The following is a 27,470-nucleotide window of genomic DNA, read 5'->3' on the forward strand; positions in this document are numbered from 1 at the left end:
CAATAGGTGACCTATATTTGGTGTAAGGAATGGTTGTAAAGTGTACATGTCTGTCAATTGGTAAATGATGTTTTCATCTGTTTCTCAGATACTATATTGTTGTCAAGCAGATTCATCTGACCTTAACCTCACTTTTATGGTACAATTATAATGTTGTCAAGCAGGGTTCATCTGACCTTGACCTCATTTATATGGTTCAATGAGCAATTATCACTTGTTGTAATTAAGTCTGTTTTTCGGTTAAGATATCCAGTAGGCTCACTATATTTGGTGTATGGTATGATTGTCTGGACACATCCTTGACATCATTTCAACAAATAATATTCACTTACAGTGGCGGATCCAGGAATTTAAGTGGGGGCCCACTGACTGACCTAAGAGGGGGCCTGCTCCAGTCACGCTTCAGTGATTCCCTATATTAGCAACCAATTTTTTCCCAAAAAGAGGGAGCCGGGGCCCCCCCCCCTAAATCCGCCTCTGACTTATGTGATATACTTGTAGTAAAACCTTCATATTACAGACTTTCAAAATTTTAAAACTTAGGTGAAGAATATCTGATGTCATGGAAAAAATCCAATGATTAAGCGGACAAGAAAAAACAATTAAAACACAACATATCAACTGGAAGACTGAGCAACACAAGGCCCACCAACATATGGAGATGATCCAAGTGATCTCTAAAAGGTAAGTAGATTCTTCTTCAAGAGTGGCATCCTTAAAATAAACGAGACATTTCGGCTTGAAGCTGTTATTTATAAAAGGTAATAAAAATGAAATGTGAAAAATCTGTCTCAACTTGCAGTAGACATTTAGTTGACACATAGTCAATTGATAAATATGCTGTCTTGTTCCATTAAAATCAATGTACCAGCTTTATGGATGAATTCATACTGATGACAAATGCTTGCCTTTTATGGCTTGCTTTTTGATGTGAGCCAAAGCTCTGTGTTTAAGGTCGTTCTTTGACCTATAATGGTTTCCATTCACAAATTCAGACTTAGATGAAGAGTTGTCTCATTGGCAATCATACCACATCTTCTTATATCTAAGTTGGGTTGTATTACTTTTTTGCAGTTGGTTAAATATTCAGAATTTATGACTTGATTAATTCTTCAATTCACCTTTTTCATTTTGCAATACATGAATTGCTAGTTTATAGACTTTCCTCTCTCAGAAATAAATGAAAAACCTGAAGTATTCTTACATAAACCTGTTTTTGTAGCCAACAGAATACTATAAATAATTAACAAACAGTTATTTGTATAAGCTTTATTGTACCCAAGTACATAATCATATACAGAAGTCGGCTCAATTAATTTATAATTAACAAGCTAACGGTTCAAAAACAAGCACGTTTCAAATTAACAGCATGATGTGACAATACAAAATCAAATGAAAAAACTCAATAAATGAAAAGTGAAGATGAATATATTGACATAGGTGAATTATAAATAGATAAACAATATTTTCTAAATATTTAAAAGCAACAATCTGATTGAATAACTAATAATTCCTCTTTTTTTCAGTACGTGGAACCTAAAAAAATGGCAACTAGATCAACATAAAGACTGCCATTATAAATGTCCATCTATTCAAATGTCTTTGTAATATCATGCAAACTGAAATGTTTATGCACCTAAAGTATCAAGTTAATGCTTGGTACAATTTGTTAAAATCACCATTAATTTCCTTTAAATATGCTGTAAATAAAATGATTAACTATCTGCACACTATTTAATTTGACAATTTCCATTGAATTGAAAGGTTACTCTCCCTCTTTCATTCCTGATTTATTGTACTAACAGAGAGAAGGAAACCAAAGTGACATACAGTCATAAATTATCATTATTAAAAGTAATTATGCTATAATTGAGCTATAATTGAGTAAGTTAAGGGGAGATAACAAATACTGACACAATAGGTACAATGTCATTTCATGATTTTTTGTTTTATGAGCATAGATGCCAACCCCCTTTTGACACAATCAGTAACAAACTATCAAATTTTCTGTATTTTTGAAATGTTTTCAGTAATCATTCATAAACGTGCATTTATCCATAAAAATTACTGACGAGTGGTTGCATAGTGCTGTGCACTAAAATTTGTCGTTTAACATGTTGTCTGTAGTATGTATTCCATTAATTAATTGTTCAGATGTTCTCGACTCGTACATTTTCGTTTTGTCAAGGAGAAGTAGAGAAAGGGGGAAATGCAAGTTTGTCTTTTCGGAAGTCAGTTAGTTACTCAACAATAGGTTGATAACTCCCGAGAAACCAGAAGCATTACAGTGGCGTTTTCTAAATACCGGACCAGGACAGAAAAGTAATGATAAAAATCCGCGTTTTACAAAATTGAACGGCGATGATTGGTAATCCGTAACTATTTGACTTTGACCGTAATAGCGTAGTTTTTATCGCAAAATCGGAAAAACTACGCAAAAATCGTAATGGTTGGCATCTATGTATGAGTCATACTTTTAATATTTAACAGCACACCTAAACCATTTATTTGCTATGGGAACAGTCTGAAACCTCAAATTAATAGAAACACACAAACAAAAAGATTTCAAATAAACCAAGAAAACATTTACCTAGGAACTAAGATACTTTCAAATAATTATTCATTCTTTTGCCCTTAGACTACAAGGAGAAAACAGAGGCAGATTTAGGGGGCTCCCCCCCCTTCTAGGAAACAAATTTGGTTGCTTATATAGGGAATCACTGAAGCGTGACTGGAGCGACCCCCTCTTAGGTCAGTCAGTAGGCCCCCATTTATGAAAAATTCTGGATCCGCCACTGGAAAATTACTAGTCTCTCATCAGTATCTTGGATAAGTAAAATATCTATATTTTCACATTAAGGGAGTTTAAATATAGTAAAAATCGTTTTTTATTTAACTTCATTAATTTACATTTCAGCACTACTATTAATTTAATCGACATTATTCAACAACGTAGATCCATGATGTGCATCTGTATACAATGTTTATGCAAAATCATTCTTTTAAAATTCAACATACACACTACCATTACAGATGGCTTGATAACTTATAAAAATGAGATACTAGAAATACTATGAAAACATTTCACTTGTACATCAAAAATTAAATCAATTCTGGTGTCAGTTAATATCAAACAGACAGGGATTTACTACATAATTCATGGAATTCAATAACACAATTCTAAAAATGCTACTGTAAATTCAGAAATTGTGGCGAGCATTTTTTTACAGCGAAAAATGCAACAAGGTTATAATCGCAATAATTTAAACTCACATTTTTTAATTTGTTATATGAATTTAAAAGGATGTTTTTTCAATATTGCAAAAAAATTAAAGTCACATTTTACTCTAAAATGACAAAATCGAATAATAAATGCATGCAATAATTTCTGAATTTACAGCATCTAAATACGACTACCTGCCCAATAAGAAACAATTCCTAAAATTTCAAAAAGTGAACTGGTTATGATTCAAGTGTTCTAAATTTTTTATTTGAATCTTGATAGTCACCCAGTATATTCTAATGAGTATGGTACAATGGTTTTATTTATACATGCAACAATTTTTTTCACATTTGTCTGTATAACCTCTCAATAAAATACAGTTAAATGGAAAAAATAGAAACAAGAAAAAATAAATCCATGACATGTAGTTTAATGTACATATCTTACAACCAAAATCATTTAGGTGTAAACCAATGTTTCTTACAAGTGTCGTAGTGTATTAACTTTATGAAGAAAAAAAATCAAAACAAAACTGCTATAAAAAGTGGAATTCAACACAATAAAAATAGTCACCTAAAGCAGGCTAGAAATACAAAATTACCAAAAAAAAAATAACAGTTGTGAGTGTTTCTAAGTAAAATCAGACCAGGTGAAAAGTCACTGAACACTTTATAGGTTAAAATGTAATTAGAACAGTTTCAGAAAGAAATATATTATTTTTGAACTGCTTATTGATATAAAAAAATCTATAGGTTATAAATTTTAAACACAAGAATGTAATTTATTGTTTACCTGTTCACATATTTATACACAATATTTGAACCACAATCTACAAAAGTTTTTTTTTATAAATTTCATTTTTACAATTCAATAAACATAAATACAAAAGTACTAAGGGGAATTACTATTGCCAGCTGCCTTAATTTTCATTGACATTAATGCCTTTTCTCTCAATTTACGCTCTAGTTCTTCTGGATTATCGTCCTCGTCATCATCTTCACTGCCAGACTTCTGAAATATATAGACATACAATAAGATGAAAATATTGAAATAATCGTAGAAATAAACACATCATAGATACCAGGATTAAAATTTTGTACCGCTTACATCTGTTTCGTATACAAAAGACTCATCAGTAACCTTTGATTGAAATTAAGGACAAATAGTAAGTATTTGAAGAGCATTGAAGACCCATCTTTCAATATAACAAGAGGCTGTCACAACGACAGCAAACCAGATTTATTAACATTCATTTGTGTCCTGGCAATATCACAAGAACCATTACTGATGAATGGTGAAAGTGAAAATCGTCAATATCAAATTTGACTTCCATTTTGTCATCAGTATCAACATATTTAAAATTTGAAAAGCTTAGAATGAATGGTTCATGAGTAAATGCAACAACATAAATGGAAATGCCATTTTACGATCTTTCAAGAACCATAACTCCTGAACGGTAAAAGTCAAAATCGTCATTATTGAACTTGACCTCTATTTTGTCATCAGTAACAACATATTAAAATTTGGGAAGCTTTGGTAGAACAGTTCATGCGTAAATGCACAGACATGACTGGAAACTCCATTTTTCAATCTTTCAAGATCCATAACTCCTGAACAGTAATAGTCAAAATCGCCATTATTGAACTTGACCTTCATTCAGTTGTCAGTAACAACATATTAAAATTTTAAAAGCTTTGGTTGAATGGTTCATGAGAAAATGCACGGACTCGACTGGAAACACCATTTTTCAATCTTTCAAGTACCATAACTCCTGAACGGTAAAAGTCAAAATTGCCATTATTGAACTTGACCTATATTTAGTTGTCAGTAACAACATATTAAAATTTTAAAAGCTTTGGTTGAACGGTTCATGAGTTAATGTACGGACAACATTTGATTGCCGCCCGCCTTACATCCTCAAATCAATAACCAACATTTTTGTCACAAAAATCCGGTAAAAAAAATATAAAATTGATTAACAATGTGTGCAATTCTTGCATTTATTTATTTTTATACAGTAAAGTTAAGTCCAGACTTGTTTAATAAAATATTTGTTCAAAAGACTACAATTCTAAATATATGTTCACAAGACCTTAATTCTGTCATATATCATACATTTTTTTTTAAAGGATCTTCAATTAAAAATTTTGTTCAGTTTTTCCCTGCTATTCTTGAAAACTGTTCAATCAAGCCTTATCAAAAACACAATAGGGTTTGTAAATGATAACAAATGGGGCTTTATATCATTTCTGAGTCGCAACTTGAAACCAATTTTTTTCCATAGTTTTGTTTCTTTCGACAAAATGGTGATTAAGTTCCAGATTTTAAAAAGTGATTAAGTTCCAGATTTCAACCAGATGCTTCGCAGGGCGTAGCTTTATACGACCGCAGAGGTTGAACCCTGAACGGTTGGGGCAAGTATGGACACAACATTCAAGCTGGATTCAGCTCTAAATTTGGATTGTGATTAAATAGTTGACACAGCATAGGTTTCTGACACAGAATGAATGTGTTCTAATGAACTTAAAATTTTTGTTTTCTCTTGGAGCAATTCACTATGCTGTTCAATATTAATCCTCTCAAAAAAATGTTTGAAGAAATTTTCTTTTTATTTATGAAATTTCAAATGAGAAAAATTGAACCCAATTTTTTAATCACATCCCCCTTTCCCTTATTCCAAAACTAATCTCAATCAAAATATTCTAATGGAGTTTGCAACAAAAACTACTCATTTAAATACATCATAAAATATTAAGATGTAAAAAACTGCTTGTTATCACTGAATGGTAAAGATTATTTAAATTTATCAGTTGGTAGTAAAAAGTGAATATACATTGTATATTGTATATAACAAAGATTTAAGTTGATTCTGGACAAAGAAAGATAACTCCAATTAAAAAAATCTTGCAATAAGATATTTCTTGCTTACTATTTTGGACAAAGAAAGATAACTCTAATTTAAAAAAAATTTGCTATTTCACAATATTGTGAAATTAGATATTTCTTGCCATTGCACAATACTGTGCAATTGAAAAGACTTGCTATTCCACAATACTTAATATAATAATTTTAGATCCTGATTTGGACCAACTTGAAAACTGGGCCCATAATCAAAAATCTAATTACATGTTTAGATTCAGCATATCAAAGAGGCCCAAGAATTTAATTTTTGTTAAAATCAAACTTAGTTTAATTTTGGACTCTTTGGACCTTAGTGTAGGCCAATTTGAAAACGGGACCAAAAATGAAGAATCTACATACAGTTAGATTTGGCATATCAAAGAACCCCATTTATTCAATTTTTGATGAAATCAAAAAAGTTTAATTTTGGACCCTGATTTGGGCCAACTTGAAAACTGGGCCAATAATCAAAAATCTAAGTTCATTTTTAGATTCAGCATATCAAAGAACCCCAAGGATTCAATTTTTGTTAAAATCAAACTAAGTTTAATTTTGGACCCTTTGGACCTTAATGTAGACCAATTTGAAAACGGGACCAAAAGTTAAGAATCTACATACACAGTTAGATTCGGCATATTAAAGAACCCCAATTATTCAATTTTGATGAAATCAAACAAAGTTTAATTTTGGACCCTTTGGGCCCTTTTTTCCTAAACTGTTGGGACCAAAACTCCCAAAATTAATAAAAACTTTCCTTTTATGGTCATTAACCTTGTGTTTAAATTTCATAGATTTCTATTTACTTATACTAAAGTTATGGTGCGAAAAACCAAGAAAAAGGCTTATTTGGGTCCCTTTTTGGACCCTAATTCCTAAACTGTTGGGACCTTAAGTCCCAAAATCAATACCAATCTTCCTTTTGAGGTCATAAACATTATGTTTAAATTTCATTGATTTCTATTTACTTAAACTAAAGTTATTGTGCGAAAACCCAGAATAATGCTTATTTGGGCCCTTTTTTGGCCCCTAATATCTAAACTGTTGAAACCAAAACTCCCAAAATCAATCCCAACCTTTCTTTTGTGGTCATCAACCTTGTGTCAAAATTTCATAGATTTCTATTAACTTAAACTTAAGTTATAGTGCGAAAACCAAGAAAATGCTTATTTGGGCCCTTTTTGGCCCCTAATTCCTAAAATGTTGGGACCAACACTCCCAAAATCAATACCAACCTTCCTTTTATGGTCATAAACCTTGTGTTAAAATTTCATAGATTTCTATTCACTTTTACTAAAGTTATGGTGCGAAAACCAAGAAAAAGGCTTATTTGGGTCCCTTTTTGAACCCTAATTCCTAAACTGTTGGGACCTGAAGTCCCAAAATCAATACCAATCTTCCTTTTGAGGTCATAAACATTATGTTTAAATTTCATTGATTTCTATTTACTTAAACTAAAGTTATTGTGCGAAAACCCAGAATAATGCTTATTTGGGCCCTTTTTTGGCCCCTAATTCCTAAACTGTTGAAACCAAAACTCCCAAAATCAATCCCAACCTTTCTTTTGTGGTCATCAACCTTGTGTCAAAATTTCATAGATTTCTATTAACTTAAACTTAAGTTATAGTGCGAAAACCAAGAAAATGCTTATTTGGGCCCTTTTTGGCCCCTAATTCCTAAAATGTTGGGACCAACACTCCCAAAATCAATACCAACCTTCCTTTTATGGTCATAAACCTTGTGTTAAAATTTCATAGATTTCTATTCACTTTTACTAAAGTTAGAGTGCGAAAACTAAAAGTATTTGGACGACGACGACGACGACGACGCCAACGTGATAGCAATATACGACGAAATTTTTTTCAAAATTTGCGGTCGTATAAAAAGTGATTAAGTTCCAGATTTTAAAAAGATGTCTCAAAAAAATTATGAGGCCAGTAAATACTAAATTTGGTTAATTGACATCCAATCTAATACATGTAGCAAGGCATGAAAAGGGGCAGATCATGACATGATATCTGCTTTTAAAGAAAGGCTTGGTATACCAGAGGTACATTCAAACTCATAGATCTACAACAAACTGACAACACCATGGCCAAAAAGAAACGGACTAACAATAGTACACAAAAGAGCAAAATAAAGACTAAGCAACGCTAACCCCATCAAAAACTGGGGGGTGATCTTAGGTGCTCCAGAAGGGTAAGCACCTAATATCCTGCTCCACATTTGGTAACAGATATTCTCACCTCATCTCCTTGCCCCTTGTCTTTCTTATGTTTGTGTTTCTTATGTTTCTTATGCTTCTTGTGCTTTTTCTTTTCTTTCTTCTTTTTCTTCTTATGGGCTGCATCTGATTCTGAATCCTACAAAACAAAATCTCTTCAATGTTATGTTTCTTTTAAAACAATCAACAAGTTACATTAATTTATATACTTTTTCTACATTGCAATTCTTGAATAAATCAATAATAAACAACCCTGTTAACAAAATATTCTGGAAGACTTTTCGAAAGCTCTAAATAATGTCAATACACATATTTTAGCATTGAAAAAGATCATATTAAGATTTCATAAAATTAAATGGTAAATCATCATATTTTTTTAATTTGTTTAGAGTGCAATTTATAGCAATCTGATAAGAAAAAAGCGATTTGGTCTTTCATGACCTACAAAGGATTACTACAGTTTAACATTGATATGTTGAAAACTCAGATGTCTATGTACTTGTTATTCCTGTTTATGAAGGCAAGTTAACCTCCTATGAATCCATAAAATAAAAGTATACTAATTGCAAGAATTAGTATTAAGAAAACTATGACAACTTTACAATAATTGAATGCAAAGCGGAAGACCCTCATCAGTATTCTTTTGGAACTTGTTTATTGCGACTCACCTTTGTTAAAATTTATGGATTTTTTTATCTGTTTTTGTGTGTTTATTTATTTTGGGACAAAAACATATTGAGCTTAAATACACTGTAAAAAGTGTCTTAATAACAAAAAATATCTTAGTTTCCACATATTTCATACTTTCTAAATTCATGACAACACACACACACAAACATGGATGTCAAAATTGAAACCAAGATAAGTTGAATATTTTTGTACAGATCCTATGACTTCCTCTACTTTTTGTCTGACAGTAGAAGTTTGCCATATTAAGGACATAAAAAATTCAAAGCTTTACTCATGTCAAAAAATATATTGGATACTTTTGAATAAATTCAAGAAATATTTTTTTTAGCTTTTGCAAATATGCATTTTTGTGTTACCATTGCATTATAACGTATTGGAGCAAGGACAGATTCAGGAATTTTTAAAAGTGAATTCGATGCAAGTAATATTTTTAATAATTTTTTCCAGATTTCATTAAATCAATTCTGAAAAAAAGTTTTTCCACCTACTGAAGCAGAGATTATTCCCCAAAACTCTTAACAGAATTTTTTATGTGTTTCTATGGGAAACAAGTTAGCAGCTGAACTTATATCATACTTTTTATTATCATTAACCATACCTCTGAATCACTTTGAGAAACATCTTTCTTCACTTTGACTTTTTCTCTTCTTTCTTCATCTGGCTTTGAATTTTCTCTCTCTCGAACAGGACTTCGATCTTTTTTTACAGATACAACTCGATGATATTCCTCTTCAGCTGGTTGTCTCTTGTCAGGACTAGGTGATGATCGTGATCGTTTAGAACCAGTAACATAATCTGGACTGACATCTCCACGACCACGCTTTTGTGGCGTTGGATGACGTAATGAATCTTTGGACACTTTTTTCGATGGCGGAGGTGATTGTGAACCCTCAGATGAACTACTCGGGCTGGCATGTTTATGTTTTCTAGACTGTGCAGGTGAAGATGATCGTTTTCTATTGCGGGGAGATGGTGATCTATGTCTATGAGATGGGGGAGGAGGTGATCGTCTTTCTCTCTGACGTAACTTATTTTCTCTTAAGTCTCTTGTATCTGCTAACTTTTCAGGAGAAGATTCTGACTGCGGTCTCTGCCTTGTATCATTTCCTCTTTTCTGTCGTGAGTCATAAGAGGATTCAGAGTCGCGTTTAGGTCTATGAGGTGACAGCCGATCCTCTGATTGTCTATTTCTTTTCGGAGGGGGAGACTGTTCAAAAGATTCACGTCCTTTTCTTGGAGGCTGAGGTTTTCTTTGTGGTGAAACTTTCTTTTGTTGTGGACGACTTTCCTTAGCAGCTGGGGACTCTTCTCCTGATGATTCATTTTCAGAACCAGAGTCAGATTCAGAGTCGGATTCAGACTGCTTTTTACCATCAGATGTGTTAATTTTTTTTTGAACTTTATTACTTTTTTCAGGTTCTTGTTCTTCTTCAGAATCTGACGGTGAAGGACGTTTAACTTCATCTCTTTTTTTCCTTGGTCTGGAGTCAGGAGATTCCTCTCTGAAGCGTCTAGCTGGCGGAGGTGGGGAACGTCTCCTGGGTGGTGGAGATTGAGAACCCCTTGAAGGACGTCTGCGTTCAAAATTTCCTGGAGACCTCCTTCTATAGAAATCTGGAGGAGACATTCTTCGCCTGAGTGGTGGAGGAGATTCAGACCCTGATCTTTTTCTCATTCTCCTAAAATATACATTTTTCTTTTTTTTATAAATCTCTTAATGTTCCCCTGCATAAAAACTTACAAAAATAAAATGTTATTTTTACAAACTTATACAAACCATTTATTTTCAAATATTTCCATTTTTATAACAATATTTGTATGGATTTTTTATATAAAGTATTTTTCAGATTAATGTATTACTACAACAGAGACATCTGATATTTTAAAAGGTGATTTAACTACAAATATTCTTTCAATTATCCAAAGGGTCAAAGAAAAGATACAAAAAACCACAAAAATTGTTATTTTTAAATAGATTCTCAGGAAAGGAGACTTTCTGAGGACTCTAATCCCCCAGGTACAAGATTCACAATTTTTCAAGTTAAGAATTCCACAACCTTAGAGCAGTAAATGACTCATATACACCCAAATTTGAACTGTTGTGTGCATGTTGAGGTTCTTAGCAATGTGTTTAAGTTTCATCATTCGGGTGAGACAAACTATAATTCGGAAGTACAGTAATTTTCCAAGTGAAAAAGGGGCATCACAATTGAACCAAGTGATAAAAAGGCTGAACTCTTGAACTGTAAGTGAATCACTACCTATTTGAAAATCAGAGTTTTGATAATTAGCATTGTGTACGAGTTATATAATAGTTATAAATCAAAGGTACCAGGATTATAAACATAAAGTTAAGAGTGATGAAATGAAAATGGGACCGACAGAAATATGGTCAAATGTAATACTAAATTATAAATGCCCCTGTTGACTACAAATTTGCAAGAACATTTTTTTACAAAATTTGATATTTCTGATTCAGTTAAAATGGCTTTTAAGGCAGTCAATAATAAGCCTTCATTGTTAACCATCTTAAAAAAAAAAATTGTATTAAAGGTAAACTATATTTCAAGAAGAAATTGTTACGAGGAAAAAGTTGAATGCTTGCAATATTGCTTTTTTTTTCTCTGTGAAGGTAAGTGAACATTAAGATTTACATTTCTGTTCAAGTTTTAATGGATCAGCCTTCAGATTTTCCATGAAGTAAGATTTAATCAGAACAACAATATGTCCCCAGTTTATGAATGCCCCACTCACACTATCATTTTCTATGTTCAGTGGACCGTGACATTGGGATAAAAACTCTAATTTGGCATTAAAATTAGAAAGATCATATCATAGGGAACATGTGTACTTAGTTTGAAGTTGATTGGACTTCAACTTCATCAAAAACTACCTTGACCAAAAACTTTAACCTGAAGCTGGACAGACGGACGAACGAACGGATGAACTAACAAACGGACGAACAGACAGACGAACGCACAGACCAGAAAACATAATGCCCCTCTACTATCGTAGGTGGGGCATAAAAATAAGAGAATAATCTGTATAACTTTGATAAAAACAAGAAAACATGACAAAAGGATCTGGAGAACTTGATGGGAATCATACCTTGGAGGGGATCTCCTGAACCGTGGAGGACTGTAATAACGTGGCGGACTTCTCCTAGGGTCAGAATATCTGAAAAATAGAAATAGAAACCTTTAATGTAATATGTGCGCATGTGATTGTTGATTTAGTATTGGAAATGTGGTTTTTTAGATAATGATTGATATAAAATGGTCTTAGACTTGGAATATCTTCTTCTTTTTTTTTTTTTTTTACATATATTAAGATGGGAATTTTTAACTGACAGTGTTTCGTTGTCAATAGGTTTTTATGGAGTGTGATTTTCTGGTTCTTTAAGCTGCTCACTGACACTCAAAATTTAAACATTTATAAATATTTAGTTGTAGTGAAAATGATATTCTACTATTAAGAGTGTGTCTTATACACCCATGCTTTAAAAATTTGTTCACTTAAATGGTTGAAAATCAAAATAGGTGTGCCTAGATTGGCAAAAGTTATGAAATACAGATAATGCATTTTTGCAAACATTGCAAAGAAATATTTTAATTTTGATCTTACTTTTAAATGCTGTGTGCTTAGTGAAAAAGCAGCAAATACTTAATCTTAAGTCTTTGGTTTAACCCAGACTGGGTTCAAACCCAAACATCCCACAATCTAGGCGAACACACTAACTCTAGGCAAAGATGCTACAACGAGACAACAGTTAAAATTTGAATATTACAGATTAAAATAGTACCTTTGTCTTTGATCAGGGAAGTATCTCCCCCCTCTGTCTCCTCTGTCATTATATCTGTTATATCTTGGTGGATCCCATCTAGGTGGTGGAGATCGTCTGTCTCTTCTAGGAGGTGGTTTACGTCCTGTAAAATAGACAAAATCCTTTTAATTTATTGTAGATTTTAAACAACACCATTTATAATAATATAATCAAGAAATATATTAAATTTAATTAAAATATGTTTGCAAAGTTCTAAAAAAAAACATAAAGTAATCTATTTTTATGATGATTAATACTTGTTTAAACTATGTATTGTTTGTTTATAGCTATAGATGAGCTGTTCAAGAAAATGCCTGTTACCAATTTGAACAATAAGATGGCGAATATCCAAAATTAGCAAATATCAGTATATAAATAAATTTGGTGTATTAACTGTCTTCTGATTGGTTAAAATTATTAGTTTTATTTTCAATGTTGTCAATTTTTATGGCGACACGCCCACTCTGACGTTGTATATTCATACGCCAACTTGTGTGTACGTTGTTATTGTTAATATAAATAATGTAAAAAGTTCTTTGAGCCTTATTTTTTTATAGAAATTTATTTATAATGAATGGCAATAATTTATTTTGATTTTATTGAACCATAAAACTAATTTTTGACTCCTCACATTTTACTTTATCCGCTTCGCGGATTATTCAATGTGAAGAGTCAAAAATTAGTTTTATGGTTCAATAAATTCAAAATAAATAATAGCCATTCATTAAATAAAACACAGGGTTCTCAGGAAGGATTTTTGAAGGCGAGACCAGGGACTTATCATTTTTAGCCATGATGAATCCAACAGCAAGAGGAAAATATTGTATTGCAATATAATGTAAAATTTTAATTTCCATTTCTTAACAGAGCAATGAAATGACATTAAATTCAGATAACTTTTAAACTTTTGCTATACAATGATGATATTTGTGTTTTCCTGTGTTTAGTTTTTACAAAGTATTTCAATGTTGATGCATCTGTGGACTCACCAGTTTTAAAATGGTGAGTTCAGACAGACTTTGATGAGTCCAGGACTCATGGACTCGTCTTAGTGAGAACCCTGATAAACAACCACCCACACTTAACAAGTTATCCTAAGTCTTATTCTACATGCATTAGGAAATTATCTCTAATTCACATGCAATACTTACCAACTGACCCCCTTGAGGAGTCAGAAGAAGAACCTGACGACGAGTCAGAATCACCACTTTCCTCGTGCTTACGATAGTTTCTCTTAGCCTGGACACCAGTCTTCTCTGGTGAATCCTGAGTACTATTCTCTGTCTGAAAAAAGTACAAAAAGTCAATGTAAATATTTTATTCATGTAACCTAGGTGTATAGTTATGTATAAATAGTAAATATAATCAATCTCTAAACATATTTTATTCTGGAATCCTTACTTATAAGCTCCTAGAGAAAAAAAATATATAAATTAAAACTTTCACTTGAAAATAGTTTATAAATTTTGTAATTTTGTAAACTTTCATAATCAGAAAAGCATGTCATAATAAGACATGACATGCTAAAAAGCATATAAAAACATATGAGATACTTTTTTCAACTGAAATGTGCACAACCTAACTAAAATTGAGAAAGGTTTTTCATACTTCTACTATTTCAATATAAAAAGTCTTTAAAAAGTTAAAAGATCCCAACCCTTACACCAAGTTTACCATATATATTAAGAAACATTTGCATGCTCAATTTTTTTTTAAGTACAATTTTTATCTAACTCGATCTTTAAAATATTGTTTAATAGAATTCTTACCACAGGTCTTTTATCAGCATTGCTATCATCTGAATCAGAACTATCTGAGCCGCTACTTGAAGAGCTATAAAAGAGAAAATGTTTTAATTTATTTACTATTTTTTTTTAAATATGTTGGTCAGCACATGGTCAGTGGTTGTCATATGTGATGTGGTTCATAAGTGTTTCACATTTCTTGTGTTTTTATGAATATTAGACCATTGGTTTTCTTATTTAAATTGTTTTACACTAGTCATTTTTGTGCTCTCTATAGCTTGCTGTTTGTCTCATTGGCACTCATTCCTCATCTTCTAACATCTAAGTTTTCCATAGAAAATGTGTGTTATAGATCTGCCGTTTCCAAAATAATGAGAGGTATTGAAGATCATGTTTTGGTATTTGAAACATGTATCGTCATATGGGTTTTCAATCTACATGTAGTTAGAATTCAATGTGACGTCACAATTTCCATTGAAAAAGCAAGCATAATACAAATTCATACGATCTGACGATATATTTACATCATTATCAGATGATGAATTTTCTAAACCTTTTTTGCTGTGCTTTTCAAGTTTTCATAAGTTACAACATGCACATAAATGACTTACTACCATTTTTTTTTTATTGTGAGGGTGCCAGAATAGCACATGTGTTCACCCTGATCTTCCTTTCTGTGTGATGTTTTATTATCTTTTATTATTCTACATGCATACCACCCCAAATCAATTTTTCTTCCTGTCTATTATTTAGAGTGTTGAAATACCTCTTAGGTCTACGATTTGGTGGTGACTGTTCTCTCTTGGATCTTTTAGGACTTCTTGATCGCCTATATCTTGGTGACCTTGATCTCCTTCTTGGATCTCCTCTCCTTGAAGGTACTTTATATCTGTCTCTCGACCTGGATCTTCTTGCATATGATCTTTTTCTCGACCTATAAAATAATCAAAATTTGAGTTCTTGGTAAAGGGCTAAAACTGAACGTGAAAAGCTAAAATTGTGAAAATTGAACTTCAACTCCATTTAGTCACAGGAAACAACATATCTAAATCTGAAAAAAAGCATTTTCATGTCAATGAACAGGCACTGTTTGGCAGCCAAAGATGTACATTCCAAAATCAATATCTGATTTTTACTTCCAAAATCCTGAAAAAATGACAGCTTTATCAGAGTGTTACATTGTTATATTGGTGATAAGATCATAATTTAATTGACCTGACAATTAATCTTTTTTGATAGAAGCAATGTATGAACAAAAAATGAAACAGCATCACTTTGAAAGACTGACTATTTTGCTCTTAAACATGGTTTAAGACTTCACATAATTATAAATAAGATAAATCTTGCTTACCCTGACCTTGACCTCCGTCTCCTACGATAATCTGATCTAGATCTACTTCTTCTTTGTCGATCATGGCTTGGTGACCTAGATCTTGATCTTTTCCTTTTGTCATCTGTTTTCTTTTCATCTTCCTCATCTTTTTCGTTTTTCTTTTCGTCATTCTCTCTACAATCATACATAACACTCTTAACTGTAACAACAAACATTTAGCATTTAATAATGGTATAGAAAGAGACAAATTTGTATATTGAACAAAAAATTGTTTGAATAATCATCCTAAAATCATATTTCTGAGTTAAAACAGTTAACATATTCAAAATATTTTTTTTTTTTAAATCTTTTTTTTCATGTCAAAATTACATTTCCTCTAGATAGGTAATTCCTTTTGAAATATAAATCAGCACAAAAAAAGTTATTATAAAACTTGCACAACTTATCAACATTAGCAAAAGTATCATTGCACTAATGAATTTCTGCAGTTACAATAAGTGAACCTGTGCATTTGATGATAAGCTTGTAGGATTTAGGACTGTAACATACTCTTAACTGTAACAACAAACATTTAGCATTTAATAATGGTATAGAAAGAGACAAATTTGTATATTGAACAAAAAATTGTTTGAACAATCATCCTAAAATCATATTTCTGAGTTAAAACAGTTAACATATTCAAAATATTTTTTTTTTTTAAATCTTTTTTTTTCATGTCAAAATTACATTTCCTCTAGATAGGTAATTCCTTTTGAAATATAAATCAGCACAAAAAAAGTTATTATAAAACTTGCACAACTTATCAACATTAGCAAAAGTATCATTGCACTAATGAATTTCTGCAGTTACAATAAGTGAACCTGTGCATTTGATGATAAGCTTGTAGGATTTAGGACTGTAACATACTCTTAACTGTAACAACAAACATTTAGCATTTAATAATGGTATAGAAAGAGACAAATTTGTATATTGAACAAAAAATTGTTTGAATAATCATCCTAAAATCATATTTCTGAGTTAAAACAGTTAACATATTCAAAATTTTTTTTTTTTTAAATCTTTTTTTTCATGTCAAAATTACATTTCCTCTAGATAGGTAATTCCTTTTGAAATATAAATCAGCACAAAAAAAGTTATTATAAAACTTGCACAACTTATCAACATTAGCAAAAGTATCATTGCACTAATGAATTTCTGCAGTTACAATAAGTGAACCTGTGCATTTGATGATAAGCTTGTAGGATTTAGGACTGTAACATACAAATTTTCACTAACTCAGTAGCTGCACATTTGTTTTATTGAACTTGAAGTCACATTTTACTGTTGAAGATTTATCTCCATTATAAGATAGTTGAGAATAAAGTGTGTGCATCTTTTAGAAATTACCAGTGAATGATTTGAGTTCCTGCAACAGTTTCTGTAGTGTGAGTCAAGAGTTCTCTCTAAAAGTGGTGATCCCAAGGTTTTGCCCACCAAAGTTTTGCTAAGGACTGACAGTTTAGGAATTTTGCAATAACAAATTTAGTTAGGACTGTCAAATTTTCTTCAAGGACCACCTGTGGAAAAAGATTAAATTCTGACTGAAGTGATTGGTTTACCAAATACTAAATCATAAACCGCTGGTGTACATAATGCAAATACAAACTATTTTTAAAACACCTACTCTTTATCTTTATCGTTTGAATCTTCCTTTTTTTCTGGCGACTGAGAACCCGACTTTTCTTCTTTTTTCTCTGTATCCCCAGCTTCCACATCTATGCCATTTTCTTTTTCTTTCACGTCCAATTCTTCTTTATTGGTGTCTTTAGGTTTTTCATCATCTTCCTCATCTATCTGCTCATCATCAGATTTGGCCTTGTCCTTGGATAAATCTTTGTCTTTAGACCTACTTCTTTTTCTCTCTTTTGATCTACTCCTTCTGTCTCGTCTTCTTTCTCTTGATCTACTTCTTGACCTTCTGTTCAAACATAAAAATAATATATATAAGAGGTACTGTAAATTCAGAAATTATTGCGATGTTTTTATAATTGGGACAAGGTTATAATCACAATATTTTAAACTCGCATTTTGAAGTGTTTTTTTTTAAATTAATGAAGATTTTTCTAAATGTTGCAAAAATTTCAGCCTAAAATGACAAAATTGCATTAATAAATGCACTCAATAATTCTGTATTTACAGTATTGCGATCTTATTTAAACCACAAATAAGAATTTTTTCGATTTATTTCAACACTAATTAATTGAAAACAAGCATAAAGAAAAATACTGTTTGGAGTAATATCTACACCATATTAAAAGTATTTTGCTGAGCACAGTAGCTCATTATGAGGAATGATGTCCATACTCTCCTTAGACAGTTGAGAAACAACTAAGATATATTTTACTATGATGCTCATGGAGCTTTAAATCAAAGAGTGCTATCTCCTTAATTTACTAGCACTCACCCCAGCAAAAGTGATTTAAAACTGTACCATTATGTTTTTTCTTACCTTGGTGAGCCTCTGTCTCTCCTTTCTTGCTCCTTCCTTTCTCTACTCAATTGTTCTCTGATCTGTTCCTCATGTTTTTTCAGATTAGCCTGGATTCTTTCTTGCTCTATCTGTGGTTAAAATCAAAATACAATTTTTAAAATAAACGTATTGAAAAGAGAATCATGGCACTTTTTTAAATGATTAAAATAATTAATTTATCACTGAATATAAATTACAATACACACAAACATTGCCTCTTTACAAAATCTTCAAAACTTTATATTTGTCCCAACTTTCTTTAATGTGATAACAGCACCAATTGTAAAAGACTATAAAATCTTAACTTTTCAGGTTTAAAACTAGACAACGTAATTATAAGGTAAAGTTGATAAAACCCTGAACAAACATATGTATGGAGGGCATGAAAAGCAAAACTTTGGTGGTCAAATCCTGTTTCTCACCTGTCTTTTCTTTATTTCTTCTTTCTTTTGTTCAATGAACTGTTCAGGTATACCACTCACATGAGCCTGTGCACTGGCCAATAACTCCCATAGCTCACCCAAGAATATACGGGCATTTCTGGGGTTCAGGAAGCCAGTCAAGTTGATCTGTATTTCTTTCGGATCTGGATGCTGCAGCGAGACAAATTGGGAAGAAAACCAATGAAGCATGCTTTTTTAAATTTAATGCCATGAAATCTTAAGCAAGAAAACTAAAATGAAGAACTTGAAGAGTAATTTGTTAAATAAGATTATAAAGACCTCAAACTTTAACATGCAATCGGAAATCGTAAAGTGGTGCAATGAATAAAATACAGCGCAATATAAGTCATCAAATTGTTGTTAATTTGCCTTAGACACGAATTACGATACACACAACATTAACCATGAATACATTTTGTTTAAATGGCGTGAATGTTTTAAAGGTATACATCTTTCGTGCATAAATCATGTATATCATTCTGACTACCTCAAATCCTTTTGATCATTTTTCTTTCATTTCTTCATAAGAGAAACCTTTAATCATAATCAAATAAGTATTAGAAATAACAGTAAAAATAGTTTGACAATATGACACAAGAAGCATGGAAAGAAAAATTGTTAATTTTGACAACTTTATAAACTTCATTGTCATCCTCAATTTCTTTAGCACAATCAACGATAGATTTCCCGCGTAAAAACACTTATTACATTACAATACAAACATAATTTGGAATGATAGGTATACTTAACTTGAACTATTCAATACAAACCGATTTGCCATCGGCATGCAGTCTTTGCCTCCTTAAGATTTATGTGTCGTAGCCCTTTAATTCTTGGACTTGAAGGGAGGTAATTATATGATCATCGCTGATTGTTAAGAGAGGAAACATCAAAATATAAGTTAAACTTTCCATGAAAAGACAATCAACAAAAACAATACTTTTTTTAACCAGAATATCTGTTTACAGAAATAAGTGTAGTTTTCTTGTATTAATAAAATATATTAGAAATTACTTACAATTTGCATTTTTCTATTGTCCAAGAAACTAAGAACTTGTTTGGAATATTAAAGAGTTTTCCATAAATGATATTTGCAATGTGATTCAGTTTTCTTTGATGGTGACTGACACTGAATAAAAATTTACAAACTTAACTTAGATTACTGATAAAACTCTTTCTTGTACCTTAAATAAACTTTCTATATGCATTTTTTCAAGTAGCAGATAGGAAGCATAAAGAAAAGCCTCATAACAGTTTTTGATTACCAAGACTGTCGCTCACCACTTATTTATCTATTGTACTATGCTCCTTGTGAGCCCATTTAATAGAGAGAAAACACATCTGCTTCTTATTCTTTTAAAATAACTTAAATACTGTGGATTCATTTATTTTCGTGGGTACCAATTTTCGTGGATTACGGAAAACGTGCATGTTCGTGGATATTAAATTTTGTGGTTTTGCTTAAAGTCTGAATATAAGCCAATAGGAAATTTGTTATTCTTTGAACATTTAATTTAGTGGTTCACTGGTACCCACGATAGCCACAAAAATTGGTATCCAACGAATACTAATGAATCCACAGCAGGTAATTTATACTATTTATATGTCAAGGATCATATGACATCTTTTGACATCTTTAAGATGTGTGGATATTAAATGTTGAGAGGAAAAAAGATTTAAATACACAAAAAAATTGATGAACTATGAAATAAATTCTCTACATATCAACACTTAATGGTCTGGGTTTTTTTTTGTGGAAAGTAATCGTATAAATCAGTCGGTCAAAAACAAGATCTGTTCACAGAAGTCAAAGGGTCAAATTTTCATAAAATGAGGGTAAACTAAAGAAACATTATCAATGCAACTGGTTAAGTCTAATCAACAATGGATGCCAAATGAAAGCAGAGCATTCAGCCAGGTGAGCTCAAAAATATGTTACATACATAACATGAAAACTTATTGTACTCCCGACTACGGCAAAAATTCAAAAATACATATTGCATACAGTAAAAGAAATAAGAAAAAATACCGACAAAACAATGACCCTGTGGCTTTATTACCTAATTAGAACATTTACCGTACCTACCAATTATTAATTCTAACATAGACAAATGAAATCAAAACAAATTGTTTAAGTAGTAAAGCCATTTCAATATTATCAGTTACAAAATTACCCTAGATTCTTCCAGCTGATTGTAAACAAATTCAACTACGACATCATCCTCAATGCCTAATAATTCTGTCACTCTTTTCGCAATCCATGGTTTTATGCTGTCTACATTTATTTTTGACATATCAACCTGAAAATAGAATGTAAAGATCAAAGTTACTCTTTTCATTATGGTACACATGATCAACGTGTTATCTATTTTTGTTGACAAATTTTAGACACTTATCTTTTTGATAACATCAGTCATCTTTAACATCTACATACATACCTGCAGGCCTCTATAATAAACTTTTTTTTCAAATTGCCCCTTGCCCAGTAGGACAAGTACATACCAAAGATAACTTGTCCGAATGAAATGGTTACTTGTCCAATTTTTTTTTATAAAAAATAACCTTTTCACATCATAAGTTGATTAAAGGAACAAAATGAATTTATTCAATAGAAAAGAATTTGATGAATTCTATTGAAATACTTTTCAAAAATGTGAGTCAAGTACAACTAATCTAGTCATGTTACAGGACATAGGTTCTAGTTTTCATCAATGCCAGTCTCATCAGACTCTGCACATGAGGCACCATCTGATAGGCCAGTACACTCATTGGATTTGTATCCTGTTCTTTTTATTAAAGTTGAAAAAAGTTTATTCAAATGCAATCAATAAAAAGAAGATAAGGTCTGATAGCCAATGAGACAACTCTCTGCAAGAGACAAAATGACACAGAAATTTACAACTATAGGTCACCATATTGCAAGTATTGTTTTTTTCTACTTATGATCAAATATGATTTTGTAAATTTTATGGTAAATAAAAAAAAAATTGTTAAAATATTACCGATATGGTATTTATTCTAAGGAACAGAATAAGGTAGCAACAGGTGGTACTGATTTGTCTCGGTCCCGAAATGTCTTCTGCCTTGCCCAACTGTCTATCAATCATGTCTACTAAATATGTCTCCTACAGTGCCAAACTGTCAATTAATCTTGGAGCTTAACCTGTCATGTGACCAACTGTTCTGTAAAGTTACCTTATCTACAAAGCGCATCATTGATTCAGATCAGTAAGACTGGTTTCGGAGAACAGTAAACCTTTTACCTTTTAAAGAGTTCCATACAAAGAACCAGGTACCGGACAATCGTTATTGTTAAGGCCTGACCTGTTGCTATAATTTTCTAAATTTAGAATTACCAAATGTGTGTTCTCTTTTTCTGACACATGCTATCTCACAGCAGGAACTAGTTTCCATAAAAGGTCATTTTTTTCTTTAGAGAATACACTAGATTTATCATTATTGAATATTCTTGGGATATATGTCACCAACAAATGTTTTATGTTCAACAAACTTAGAAGAACATATTTTCTATAGCTTTGTAAAAAGACTTTGGCAAAACCATTTTAACAAATATCAATCGAAATTCTGGATCAACAGGGCTTTCCATTGAAATTGAAGTAGAAGGCTCAATTAAAATTATAGGTGGCTGTAACATTTGCGTTCGGCGAAGCCGGACGCCCACCAAGCTGTAAGCTTGGTGCCTTCCGGCAGGGGGTCTGGCATAAATAGAGCAAAATCCTGCATTCTTGCAATCTCCTGGCACCTAATTTCATCTTTCAAATGACCATTTTTTATGTATGAAATTAAAGAAAGAAAGAAAAAAAACTCAAAGAAATTTCATTTTTTTTTATGTTAGTTTTTTATTTTCATTACCTTATGCTTAAAATTCGTTTATTTTTAAAGGAGTGTTATTTAAATAATCAGCCGGTTTGTTAGAAATCTTGATCGATTTATTTTGCATAACTACGTGCATTTGTAAACAAATGACCCCCCCTTTTCTCTCTAAAGACTGTTACGCGTATTTAAATCATACAATTATTTCTCAAGCATTGACAGAAAATTGATATATCCTCTGATTTTCTCTTTTTTTTGTAAACTGTTCAATAAGTCGGATACATAAATCATTTGGAAATGTTATTTATTTGAGCTCGAGTCGACAATATTCTACTTTCGTTTTTGACCTTGATTCTCTGAACACCACGTGGGCTTTGAACTAGAGGCTCTAAAGAGCCTGTGTCGCTCACCTTGGTCTATGTGAATATTAAACAAAGGAAGCAGATTGAAAATTGACTACAAAGGTCAATAACTCCTACAGGGGTCAATTGACCATTTCATTCATGTTGACATATTTGTAGATCTTACTTTGCTGAAAATTATTGCTGTTTATAGTTTAGCTATATCTATAATAATATTCAATATAATAACCAAAAACAGCAAAATGTCCTTAAAATTACCAATTCAGGGGCCGCAACCCAAAAACAGGTTGTCCAATTCATCTGAAAATTTCAGGGCAGATAGATCTTGACCTGATTAACAATTTTACTTCATGTCAGATTTTCTCTCAATTATTTGGTTTTTGAGTTATAAGCCAAAAACTGGATTTTACCCCTATGTTCTATTTTTAGCCGTGGCGGCCATCTTGGTTTGATGGCCAGTTCACGCACCAAAGATGATTGTGGCCAAGTTTGGATCAATTTGGCCAAGCAGTTTCAGAGAAGAAGATTTTAGTAAAAGATATATAAAATTTACGAAAAATGGTTAAAAATTGACTTTAAAGGGCAATAACTCCTAAAGAGGTCAACTGACCATTTTGGTCATGTTGACTTATTTGTAAATCTGACCTTGCTGAACATTATTGCTGTTTACAGTTTACCTATATCTATAATAATATTCAATATAATAACCAAAAACAGCAAAATTTCCTTAAAATTACCAATTCAGGGGCTGCAACCCAAAAACCGGTTGTCCAATTCATCTGAAAATTTCAGGGCAGATAGATCTTCACCTGATTAACAATTTTACCAAATGTCAGATTTGCTCTAAATGCTTTGGTTTTTGAGTTATAAGCCAAAAACTGCATTTTACCCCAATGTTCTATTTATAGCCATGGCGGTCATCTTGGTTAGTTGGCAGGGTCACCGGACACAATTTTTAAACTAGATACCCCAATGATGATTGTGGCCAAGTTTCAAATAATTTGGCAAAGCAATTTCAGAGGAGAAGATTTTTCTAAAAGATTACTAAGATTTACGAAAAATGGTTAAAAATTGACTATAATGGGCAATAACTCCTAGAGTGGTCAACTGATCATTTTGGTCATGTTGACTTATTTGTAGATCTTACTTTGCTGAACATTATTGCTTTTTACAGTTTATCTCTATCTAAAATAATATTCAAGATAATAACCAAAAACAACAAAATTTCCTTAAAATGACCAATTCAGGGGCAGCAACCAAACAACGGAATGTCAGATTCATCTGAAAATTTCAGAGCAGATAGATCTTAACCTGATTAACAATATTACCCCATGTCAGATTTGCCCTAAATGCTTTGGTTTTTGAGTTATAAGCCAAAAACTGCATTTTACCCCTATGTTCTATTTATAGCCATGGCGGCCATCTTGGTTAGTTGGCGGGGTCACCGGACACAATTTTTAAACTAGATACCCCAATGATGATTGTGGTCAAGTTTGGTTAAATTTGGCCTAGTAGTTTCAGAGGAGAAGATTTTTTGTAAAAGTTAACGCAGGACGACGACGACGGACGACGCCGGACGCCAAGTGATGAGAAAAGCTCACTTGGCCCTTTGGGCCAGGTGAGCTAAAAATGAACTTCAAAAGATACTGTTTTCCAGATTCTGAACAATATGATCTACTACACTTTCTTTAGTTTGACTAATAGTATTCCATAACATAAGATTGTCATCCTATCTGATTGTCTTCACGTTTTAAAAGCAAAAAAAAGCCAACAGGTTAATGACCATCGGAACCTCTCTATTGTTATCGTTCAATGACCACCGGAACGTCTCTCTTGTTATCTTTGAAAAGAAACGATGCATTCTGACTTTAAATAGACAACCAATCAGTGACCTGAATTCATGTGAACTATATTTAGCCCAAGGTAAACACTGACTTTTCATCCTTGTTTATCGTGACCGCGACTTTGCGACAATACGTCTCTCGGCTGCCTGTAAACATTTGAAAAAGATATTTTTTTCTTTTTGAATTTATATTTTTGTCAGTGAAGTAGCCGGCACTTGAAGCCACCGTAAGCGGCGGATTTCCGCCGGCTACCGGCTTCAATGGAAAGCCCTGGATCAATCATCGAAAATTTGTTCTAACAAAAATACATGAATCCATAGTAAAATGGCTGTTTTAGAGTCGATGAATAATACAGGTACCTGTTATAAAATTAGCTCGCTACCATACATGTTCTGTATCTACCTTAGATTCTAGAGCATCAGCAAATCTCATCTGTTTCATTAACTTCTTCTTCTTGTCAGAGAATCTGTTATCCTGGTCAGCACTGGTGCCCTGAAATAAGCAATAATAACTCTTCCAATAATATTTCTTCATTACATGGTTAAATAAACATTGATGAGGCCAAGCGTAACAAATGTGATTGCTTATTCAGACTTTGACAAATGTTGCACTACAATTTTTAAAAGATTTTATTCTATAAACCTCTCAAATTCAAAAATTCAGTTGACAAAACCATTTAAAACTTTTAAACATCAGCTTTGAGGTAAAAAAAAATAACTTCATCTGTATATTATGATATTTTACATTAACCCTTTCGCCGATGAGTCCCGGTTTACCCGGATTCACGTTTCAGACTGCTGACGATGAGTCCCGTTTTACCGGTATCGGAATACATCTTTTATATTTCCCGCTCAAACAGTGCAAACATGAGTTATCTTTCTTTGATGAATAACCCGGATGAAAGTGTAAACATGGCGCTTCCATTTGTTGGAAACCGTGTCAAAATCAGAGGAAATTTACGGGGAATTTGAAATGAGGGAACATTTTTTTAGAAAGAATATGGAAGAATTGATGCCGAACTAGTATACTTTTTTGACATAAAATGTCGTTTTACAGAACACTTGGAATGGACATCGTTCAGTGTGAAGAATTTGTTCAGCCTCATATTTTTTTCAAAATTTTGCCGTTTTGGGTTAAAAAATGACGATTTGGGGTCAAAAAGCAGAATTTAGAGAATTTCACTGAAATAATGCCGAAAAATTGAAAATTTGAATATCTTATGAGGAAAAAATTATCAAAAAATTAAAAAAACTGAACATGGTGTCAGTGAATGAAATAAATAAACAAATCACTACAAACAAGTTTTTATTGACATTTATTATGAAGATCTCCCACTTGAGTAAAAGTAGCCAGGGAAGCCATCGTCTAAGAGTAGCTTCTGTCTGGGCAGCAATCGGTGAAAGGGTTAACTTTCCCTTATACTGCGATCAATTGCATCATCTAAGATTCTATCATTTTGTCTATTTTGTCTTTCTCTTGCATATTACCATTATTGCGATATACATAAAAATAAAATGTTGTGTAATTGGTAACGGAATTTTTAGTAAATTTTGATACATTTCTTCACTCAAATCCTGAGCCTAATACTCTTGAAGCGCCATAGTGTAAACCTGAAGAATTGATCATAAAACATATCAGCTGTTCAGAATTTATTAAAATTTATTGTGAAAATACATGCGCATTAATTTGTCCCTAGAACTTGACAAGGGATTCTAAATCAGAATAGCACTTCAAATTAGGTTTCACAAGACTTGGCAAAAAGGATTAGTTTTGTATGAAAATCTATGGATGGTACCAGCGGGTTTCGAACCCTCAACCTCAGGATCTAAAGGCAGCGTTCTAACCAATTGTACCAAAGAATATCTTCCCCAACTCAACTAGTTAGACCACCTTACACCCCAGGTCTGCATCAGATAATTTTATTTATTCATTTAACCAAAATGAAAGCATTTACCTGGAAAACAAAATAGCCAGACTTAGAGACAAATCACGGACCCATAATACTAGCCTTTCCAATAAAATCAAGAAATGAAAGAAAAGTTTAATAAATCAGCATTGTACTAGATTTTGTTTCTGCGATTTATTTTCGGTTTACCTTGTTTACTTTCGTTTTTGAAATCTGATAAATACTTGGCATTTTCAGGTAATATGCAAGGCTTACCATATGCTAACTGTGCAATTAGTTTTTGATAAAATAATATCTGGGTGATTTTTATTCTGACCTTGTATGACGAAGAAGTAAATGGCAGTGACATTTTTGTCTATATTTTGTGTCGCTAGTTGGTTGATCAACAGCTACCGTCTGGTTGTTTGTAGCAAGCTCAATGTGTAAGATTAACCCCCTTGACTTTAGATTTGTGCATATACGCTGACGATTGAATGAAGCTTAAAACAGTTCTTGGTGCTAAGTCTAGACCTTGAAAAAGCCGGCGTCTGTCATGTTTAAACTTTGGTGCACGTTTCAGTGTTGAACAAGATGGACGCAACTTTATCCCAGAGTGCATTGTTTACGGAATTACTTTGAGGCGGCCAAAAAATAAAA

The 27,470-nt window shown here is 32.2% G+C and overlaps 1 protein-coding gene across 3 annotated transcripts; it reads right to left on the reverse strand.

The window, feature by feature from the left end:
• Positions 1–2,462: 2,462 nt before the first annotated feature.
• LOC134687206 (serine/arginine repetitive matrix protein 1-like) lies at positions 2,463–27,470 on the reverse strand. 3 transcript variants are annotated; one of them, XM_063547316.1, is made up of 15 exons: positions 27,345–27,470; positions 25,331–25,420; positions 21,063–21,188; positions 18,868–19,038; positions 18,425–18,534; positions 17,600–17,893; positions 15,955–16,110; positions 15,370–15,537; positions 14,628–14,691; positions 14,010–14,142; positions 12,838–12,961; positions 12,144–12,212; positions 9,634–10,714; positions 8,368–8,484; positions 2,463–4,234 (listed from the first exon to the last, which is right to left on the reverse strand). In XM_063547316.1, exons 1-15 carry the CDS (start codon positions 27,366–27,368, stop codon positions 4,115–4,117), a joined length of 2,847 nt encoding a protein of 948 aa, XP_063403386.1. In that variant the 5' UTR covers positions 27,369–27,470; the 3' UTR covers positions 2,463–4,114. The 3 variants fall into 3 exon arrangements, with proteins under 3 accessions (XP_063403386.1, XP_063403384.1, XP_063403387.1); XM_063547314.1 differs by having other exon boundaries at positions 27,151–27,440; XM_063547317.1 differs by lacking the exons at positions 25,331–25,420; positions 27,345–27,470 and adding an exon at positions 19,907–20,017 and having other exon boundaries at positions 21,063–21,167.

This window comes from Mytilus trossulus, chromosome 10, assembly GCF_036588685.1.
Source record: "Mytilus trossulus isolate FHL-02 chromosome 10, PNRI_Mtr1.1.1.hap1, whole genome shotgun sequence".
NCBI lineage: Eukaryota > Metazoa > Mollusca > Bivalvia > Mytilida > Mytilidae > Mytilus > Mytilus trossulus.